The sequence below is a fragment of the Crocodylus siamensis genome, chromosome 2 (assembly GCF_052110815.1).
Source record: "Crocodylus siamensis isolate JL-2025a chromosome 2, ASM5211081v1, whole genome shotgun sequence".
Taxonomy (NCBI): Eukaryota; Metazoa; Chordata; order Crocodylia; family Crocodylidae; genus Crocodylus; species Crocodylus siamensis.
In genome coordinates, this window is record NC_143396.1 from 286285158 (window position 1) to 286294304 (window position 9147).

General features: G+C 46.6%; 1 protein-coding gene across 1 annotated transcript in view; it reads right to left on the minus strand.

The window, feature by feature from the left end:
- CCDC175 (coiled-coil domain containing 175) overlaps nt 1-5703 on the minus strand; it is a 38162-nt gene extending 32459 nt beyond the window's left edge. Inside the window, exons 1-3 of the mRNA XM_090034661.1 lie at nt 5685-5703; nt 4812-4890; nt 3803-4227 (exon numbers count right to left, since the gene is read on the minus strand). Coding sequence (XP_089890787.1) covers nt 3803-4227; nt 4812-4890; nt 5685-5703 — 523 coding nt within the window. The remainder of the gene's footprint in view (nt 1-3802; nt 4228-4811; nt 4891-5684) is intronic.
- Between the last annotated feature and the right edge of the window lie 3444 nt (nt 5704-9147).

Consider the following 9147-nt stretch of genomic DNA (forward strand, 5'->3'; position numbering starts at 1 on the left):
CTGTCATAGTTTTGTACAAGGTAAGCACCTTCCGCAATCCTTCACCCCTTGTCAACATTAAAGACAGATACAGAGGTTGTAGATTAAAGAGTCACAGGAGAGGGGCATCATGTCTAATCACAAAGTGATTACCAGTTTAAATTCTGCAGAAATAACATTTTTAAAATGCTCAGAGTGGAAAGTCATTAAGATCAAATGAAAACTACAGATCAAAATGTTTTATCTTTAAATGTCAAACTAAGGTGCAATTAATCTTAAAATCCGTCTAATAGCTGTGGCTTGAATCATTTCTTCGTTCTGATCAAGAATCATTAAACAGCATCTGTTTGAGCCCAAGGTGAGACTGAAGTCACCAGAGATGATACTTTTTGTGTTGCTGAAGTTAATCTAATTTGAACTGAGTAATAATTGCAGGGCTTTGGGAAAAAACAAAACAAAGGTCTGCTTGACAGCAGTGTGTCTTTTTTTTAAATGCACCTGCTTTGTGTTGGAGACTACATCTTCACAAGGAAAAAAAGTGCATTCTTAACTGGAAATAGCGAATGCAAGGTGAAAACTAACTTGTCAGTAGTTTTAATGCAAGAACTGTCTGGCTCCGAGGGTGGGCAAGCATTGGAAGCAGCTGCCTAGAGGAGTTGTGGAATCTCCGTCCCTGGGCAGTTTGAAGGGCAGGTTACGCAGACACTTGGCTAGGATGGTTGAGTCAGGGATGATCCTGCCTTAAGCAGGGGACTGGGCTAGATGACATCTTTTTTCACCCCCCCTTTCCTATGATCCTACAAACAACCAAACTTAAGGACTAGGGCCTGATCTTCGTCAGCCCTATAGGTATTTACACAGGGTTTGGGCAGAATGTAGGTGGTTAAATCACAGAGAGCAGTCCTAATCAAATCCTGCCACAAAACCGCTCAGGGGCCTCCATTTTGTTTCTAGAGGTCTGGACACGGGCTACTGCAGATGCAAAGTAATGATGTGATCAGCTACATAAGGTGTTTAACCCCTACCCAAGCCTGTTGTGGTCCAAAATGGTGCTGGGAAGCAACTGAACTCTTCCCAAGTCCCTGATCCCTTTTAGCAAGGACAGGGCATGACTAGCAACCATTTGATGTTGAGTGCATGTGGAGGAGGAAAATGCTCTCTTCTCCCAGCAGCATACGGCAAAATAATTTGCCGGGGAATTAGGAAATCAGGGATCTAGCATGTCCCCAAATGCCTGACCCTACTGCTTGCCCTAGGCTGGGTGGAGCCCTCCCCACCCATCTTGTTGAAGCTGGATGAAGAGCGAAAGCCTCATGCGATCTAAAAGGAGAATGATGCTAGAGCTCAGTGAGGAGGGAAGAGGGCCTGGAATGTGGTCCCTGCTCCCCATTTTGTTAAACAAAAAAAAAGTCTAAATATAAAATGCTCTCTTCAAAGCTCACTGCGTCTGTCATATTCAGTAAGCCACAACATGCTACTGTCTGGCAACATAGCAGACAGGCAGATGAGGTTGTCTCTGTCACTGACCAGGTAAGTCTTCGAATTCCCGATTATATTTGATTTGAAAAAATCCGATATAAAAGTGAAACAGGCATCTGTCTCATCACCTCTCTCCGCGCCCAAAGACAATGGTTGACCTATGTGTGGAATGCATTTAGTTCTCCAACGTATCACCAGAAGTGGAGGTCAAAGTTGGCTTCAGCTGAGATCTTTTGTTATCTCATCTCATATCACCATATCCCACTTCTCTGACCATCACATCTTGGCTTCTAGACTGTAAGTTGGATGAAGCAAGGAGCTCCCATTCACTGTATGTTTCTACAGCACCTGGCACATCTGAGCCAGCCTTATAATCAGGAAGACCTCCCTGTAGTCACAGAAATTATAATTTGGAGATGTTCCCTAACACAGGAGACTTAGGAAATTGGGAACTGGGAAATGGTCCTTCAGTTAGAGAGTGGCTAATTAAAGAGAGACGAGAGAAAAAGGATCTGTGGAGGTTTGCCTACTGCTCCACAATAAAAGTTCTTGTTCAGTTCTTCTCAGTCATGCCTAATAATTGTCTTTATTGAACCTGGTAATCACCACACTACTGACGGTGTTTCAGGCCTCATGAAAACAGACCTACTTAAGGATAGGAGGTTGAGGTTCCAGCCCCAGTCAGTCCTTGGTCTCTCTGTTGAAGCTACCCATGGTGGATTTTGGTACCTTGGCTTATCCAAGACTAGTGATTAATGTAACCTATGCCACCAAACAGTTATCAGACTGTAACACTATTCACCAGTCAGACATGAAATGGTAACCTAACGGAAAATCCTAGCACCACTCCAAAGAGCCTGTCCAGCCGTCCAATACAATACGTTTTGAAATGAAGTCAGAGAAGGGGCTTTTGCTACTTTTCCAAGAAAAAAATCCCACAGTCTAATAATGTTTTCTTCCCTGCGGTGCTCAGTCTAATTGCTTTCTTTCCTGTAGCAAATCCTATCACTCCCTCTTCAGCTCCCCTGGTTTAAACTCTCCCAAAACAATTCTTCCCTCTACATGGTGCTGAATCTTTCCTCCCGAATCATTTTTTCCTGTTCATAGTAACTGCTGTGCCTCCTTCACAAACGCTTGAGCACTAAATTGCTGGCCGCTGAGGTTTCTGAATGCTGCATCTCTCTGCCCTGAGAGCAAATTGTATTTCTTGTGAAAGACAGAGTGATAAGTGTGCTTCCAGAGGACAGATTTATCTTCCAAGAAAGGCCTTTCAAGAGCTGCATAACCAGCTTCTTGGCAGATATTGCCTGGGCAATATTAACATTCAAGTTGATTCAAGGACTTCTAACCTCTTAAGAAAGACCCCGAAGGGAAGACACTGTTTTGAGTGTTTGTCAAATTGCCTTTTCCTGTCAGATGCCACGTGCCCATTTCCAAGCCTCATAAGAGACCACAGGCGCCTGTCTCAGCGCCTGAAGAGCACGCTTGCTCAGTGCATGAAATGCATTTAATTCTCCAATGTATCACCACAAATGGAGGTCCAGGTAGGTCCCTTTGTCACAAACGGTCTCCCCATTATGTTAACACCATGCCTTGGGGATGTGGGGGTAGGATTTACTCATGTACAAAGAGTGACTGCTCACCGCTAGTCTTTTCAAGAGGGAAGATTTGCAGAGATCAGGAAGAGTTAGGCAGCATAAAGATGGAGAGACCCAAGATTGATAATCACACACAGGCTTGCCAGAGAGTGTGAGGGTCCCACAGAGTAACAGATGGCCATGGACAGAACAGTCCAGCCAAAAAGATGGAGGCAAAAGACAGATAAACATGGCAGACACCTCAGCAATGCATCATCTACATGCCACGATCATTTCTTAAGGATTTTTGAACTCGGTGATCTATAGGCATGCCTCAGTCAGCTTAATACAACAGGTTGTGACCCCTAGTGTGAGCAAAGCGCGCACAACAGCCACAGGCAGTACCGTTGTCCTACCCAGATTTTAAGCAGGTATTTATCAAAAATACGAAGTCAGACTAGTGCTCGTCTTCAAAATGAAGCCCGGCTCCCAGGAGCACGGCGCAGGTGCAGGGCTCGGCGGGCGGGAAGCGCGCCTCCCGCACACGCGGCAGCGGCCGCCGGGGACGCGTGAGAGGAGCTCAAATGGCGCGCAGCTAGATTCAGACACGCCGCCTCGGGTCTAGTGAAGCCGACAACCGCTGTCCTGAGGGAAAGCGCTGCGGAAAGGGCAGGGGTGATGCGCAAGTGCCCAAAGCGGGTGCACCCCCTGCTCCCAGCCTCCTCGGCACGTCTATGCAGCGGGGGGGGGCGTCCCTGCCCGCTCACCCGCGCCCCGCAGCCGCCTCAGCGCCGCCGCCGCCGCCGCCGCCATCCCTGCGCGCGCGCCCGGCTTCAAGACCAACGGCCGGTTGAGGCGCGGCCGCCGGCAGCCGGCCACGCGCTCGGCCTGGCAAGGGGGAGCGGAGACTGGGATGCGACGCCCGGGCTGCGAGGAGCAAGCATCCCGCGGTGCAAAGCACAGCTGAACGGGAGTTAAGGCCGCCGGCAAGGCGTGGGTAGAGGAGGGATCCGCGCCGATGTTAAGCCGGCAGAAAGAGAAGAATTGGAAACGCAACCGCCCGTGCCCCAGAGACCGCCAGCCGGCCCCTGCGGGCCGCCCGCTCCTTGCCCAGCTCTTAGCCGGGGCGGCTCTGTGCCTCCGCAGTGCCAGTGCGCGTGTGTCATTTTTTGACCCGCAGTGCTTTGGCAGACTGCATTTTCAAACTGCACGACGCGGGCGGGCTGCCGCATGCTGGCAGGACAGGAGCATGCGCCCCTCCGGATCTTGATCATCACCGTTGTGGGATAATTTGCCCTGAGCCCATCCTGGGGGACGAGCGCATCCTGACTGCTGAAGCCCACGGGAGCGGTGGGGCGATGCAGAGCCGGCTTGGAGGAGAGATTCGCCACCTTGCTGGCTGCAGCGCGGCTGCCGGGGTCTCCGTTTCCCAGCCAGAGGTGCTGCCGCGTTGCCAGGTTCATTGCAGCTCCCTGCAGAGCAACCACGAGGCATTTCTGGTGGCTCCGAGCCACATCTACAGGGGGACTTGGGGGTCGCAACACACTGCTGCCTGGGATAATCCCCAGCGCCAAGGCACATGCCTTATCTCTGAGCATTTTCCAGGCGGAGATGGGTACTGTAGAATGGGATTCGCACAAGCCAGCAGGCTGAGCAGGGAGCTGCTTAAAACTTAGATGGTAGGAAATGCTGGTAGGACATGGTAGGAAATGCTGGGCTTAGGCCACAACCCTGAGTTTAGTTGGCTGCCTGGTGGAGCAGAAGGAAATACTGTACCCCTGATCCCGCAGGCCCCCATCACGAACCTGCAATTCCAGGGCTTTGCTGGAGTTGTCCGTCCCAAGCCAGGTCAGCTCTTATGAAAAAATAGAGCAGGAAAGAGGAGCACTCAACTGGGAAGCTTTTCAAATCCCCGCTCTGATTTTGAACATGGTGGGAACCCAGGTCTCCTGCTCCCAGCGAGTGCCCGAACCACTAGGCGATGGGCTCTTATGGAGTGGGGCTTGCCCAATCATTCTTGTTGAAGCTGCTCCATACCATTAGCCTAAAGGACTTGCACCCGATTTTTCCACAGCTCTGGTGAGCATCCTCACCACTGCACTAGAAAGAGTCACTTGGCCTTGCTGTTCCTCTAATCCTGATTGCATCCAAAGCAAGGCCCCCGTCACCCGGCTTTATGGCATTTCAGTCGCTCCTGTTGGAGCTGTTCCATTTTGTGCAAATGCCTAGGGTGCCAGTCTCCAAAACATGCAATTTGGGAATTGGAAAGTGGGTCTCTGAACTCCCAGGCGCTATAGGCCCAGAAGGGATGACTCAGTGCTAAAAAGACTCACCACTGTCTGCAACTCTCTTCTATGTGATGCCTGATCCAATCGATACAGCCCTGAGCAAGGGAAAATTTAAGAACTGCTGGAGCTGAAGAAAGAGGGTTAGTTGCAGCAAGGGCTAAGGGCAGTTTTATACATGAGCGCTAGCAGAAACCATAGCCCTGTGGGGTGAGGCAGCAGCTGGGCAAGGATTCTGAACCTGAAATATTCACAGACCTTTTCTGTTTATCCTTCTACTTAATTTAAACTGAATCAAGTCATGGTCATTCGCTCTGAGGTTGTGTTCTACCAACAGCTCGCCTTAAACGCTCTCATTACTTACCAAACCAATATCTGCCCATGCCTCTTACTGGTTTGATACATTTACTTCAGAAGAAAATCCAACATCAATTACTCCAGAGTAAATATGTCATGTGTTCACATCCTAAGTTGCAGGCAATAAGAGGAGATCTTTTAAAGTCCCCATCACAATTATGACAAGATCAAAGGAGTGCCCAGCAGTGCAAGCCTTATATTGCTGTCTTCTAAATACTTTTGAGACAGATCATGAGCCACTCATCTTGATGCTTAATGATTGATCTTCTATCATGATCTATGATGATCTATTACATCTTTTCATCAAGATGATGGGTCAGATACTACTCAGCTGTTGAATATTGGTATAGCTATTCTTATTTCAGTGGGAGCCAGATGGAGGTTTTTTCCAGATGAGGATCTGATACAATTTCACATTCTCATTAAAGTTACCATCTTTTTGATGGTTTATGCATCAATGCTTCCAGGTGCTAAAGCAGTCCTGTGTAGGAAAACTCTAGGCTCCCAAAATGGCATGAGGCTTCACAGCAGAGAGGCTACATGAGGAATTATCACCTGCTTGTTTTATGGAGAAGACAGCTAACATTATGTGAGGACCATTTCCATTCTGAAGTGATTATGCTTTTAGCTATATGACACTGCAATCTTGCCTGTGAGAGCGCCACAATTTTTCCCTTCATCCCTAGTGAATTGTATATTTTCAGATCAAAGCCAAACAAAACACTTTAAGATAGCTGAGGATGGGGAAAAAAAAGGATATCAATTCATTTTAAACAGGAATAATTTCATTTTTTTACACCTATTCAAAAGCAAAGATATTTGCAATTAAGTTTTTACATATGATTGCAACTCTGACCTTGTTCTTTAGTATTACGATGTACGTGTGAATCGCAAACATTCTTTTATTTCATAAAGAAAAGCAGCAATGTGTCATTTGCTCCATAGGAAAATTAATGGCAATTTACAAGAAATAAAAACAAAAAGTAGAGTTTTTAACTGGCTATGAATTATGTTCTCAATAAACAATACAAAAAAAAAGAAAAGGAAAAGGTTGTAGTAATCTTACCTGGATGACTGGTGACAGATTAGCTAAAAGGTGTGTTAAAACAAAGTCCAGGGACAGTGAGTTTTATAATATATTTCCAGTAGGCTGTAGGATAAAAAAAAAAATTGACCAACACACTAAAGCTTTGCATAGTAACAGGTAAGTTTGTATCAAGACTCATCTCCAAATTTGTATTCCGATACAAAAATTGCCACCTGAATGATAAATTTATAAAGTTTCTGAGTTATACGTAATGAATGCCCATTAACCAGTTTGGGATAGAATCAAAACCTAATTAGATTTGTTAAATGATAAAAGTTATAGAATTCCGAGAACTTGAAGCCCAAGGACTTTATACAACAGATAAGATACTGAGGGCACTAAAGGGTGGTATGGAAAGTCCCGGAAGGTGAGGGCACGAGAAGTTCGCCGTGGGGAAAATTCCACTTTGTGGATAAAACTTTCCCACCAAATAAATTTTCCATGACATAATATCCAAGCCCAAATTTGGGAGTGGTGATGAGTTTGGGGCCCTTGATGGCAACTCACCCAGTATATAACCCAAAAAAACCACAGTCCCAATTTGGAGGTAACCTCACTTGCAGAACAACAAGGGAAGAATCGCAAGTGCAGGCTGGATCAGACTGATCACCTGAACCACCCTCTCTGTGAATGCGAAATTTTTGTTCACACTGAAGTCATGGAGCGCCCAAGTGGGACCAGAAAAAGGGAACTCATTCCTGTCACTACCAAGACCAGCCCATTAAAAATGAGCATATAGCAGGGTGTTTGGCTTCTTGGAATCCTAGGACTGTAAGTATAATGTAAACGATAATAATTATATCTTTTCTAATTCAAGTTTAACCCTTAGTTGAAACCTTAACTAGTCTTAGAGTGTTGTTCTGAGTATATGTGGTTGTAGTGTTTAGATGTTTATATTGTTCTCAAGATAAAGTAATGTTGTGCACCCAGTAATCATTTTTCAAATAAAATTGTGTTGTATGAATTAAGGTGTGATCATTGTGAAATCGTGCAATTAGTTAAATACTCCCCAACCAGGCGCATCAAACGAATCAATAAATAGTGTGGGATTTTCTCCAGTCCATAACCCACTAGAGAACAAATGGACCAACACATTAAAGCTTTGCATAGTAACAGGTAAGTTGGTATCAAGACCCATCTCCAGATTTGTACTCCGATACAAAAATATCTTAATGTTGATCTCAGATAGTTATTCCAATTATAGCAACAGATCAACACATCTCGTTGCTCTATGGTCCGTGGGTTTGGGAAGTAATTATGTCTTAATGCTGCTAAGGTCAGTCTCTGGGTGAAATTTGAACCCTATGGAAGCAAAAATCCCCTATTACTGGTATTTCAGCCTTTTTCTTGTGCGTTGTGTGGAAAAGATCCACGTGAGCGTATATATCAGATTTAACAAAAGAACAAGTGAGAGAGAATTCGGTGCTGCATTCGAAATAATGGAAGACACTGGCCTCGTGCTGAAAAGCTGGGAGCCTAAAGAAAGAGCTATCACAAGAATGCACGGAGACACTTGGAGAATGGAACAAAACTCAAATTGCTGTTTCCAATGGAATGGCTAGCCAACTACATCTGTTGGGAATCTGAGCCCAACTTTGGGAGCGCATTACTGGCACAGAAGACGACATAAAACCAAGGATGAAGTAGGGTGCTTGCCTATTGCTCATACTAGTCCATGAGGTCTACGTCGGCCTTGGCTCCATCCCCAGCTGTGCATGAAAACACAATGTGCTCCATACTTTGCCTCCCTGTTCAGGTGACTGGACTATTCTGGACAGGTTTCACAGAGAAGGCAGGCTGGAAGGCATCTCAAGGCCATGGCCAGATGAGCATGGTCATGAAGTATGTGGTGCTGCAGACACATCTGCAGCACCACATACCACACATTCAGCTGTTCTCCACGCTGCAAGGGAGCAGTGTGGTTTTTCAATTCAGGGGTCAAAAAAATCTGTGAAAAAAGAAAACAAACTGGAGTGGCGCACATGGTGACAGCATGTGCCACTCAAAAGCCAGAGCCTGGCCATCAGGCTCTGAGCAGCGGGATCACCACTTCTGTAGCCCCAGATAAGGCTGCTGGGGCCAGCTCTACCCCACCTGGGGTAACCTGCCACGTGTCAGAGCAGACGTGGCAGGTGCATTCCCCGGGGACAGCTGGCGGAGCACCTCTCCTCCAGAGAGCCAAACATCCATGCTCATCTGAAAGTTGCCCAAGAGATCATCTAGTCCAGCCAGGGATCAACCGGTGATCTTGGTGTTGTTGGCACCATGCTCGAACCAACTGAGCTCAATGGCTGCTTGCTCAGAACAATTAGTAGGTTTAGACCACTTTCTGGAGGGCAGAAGGAAGGTGAACAAGGAAGGGATAGGGTTGCTTGCTATATGG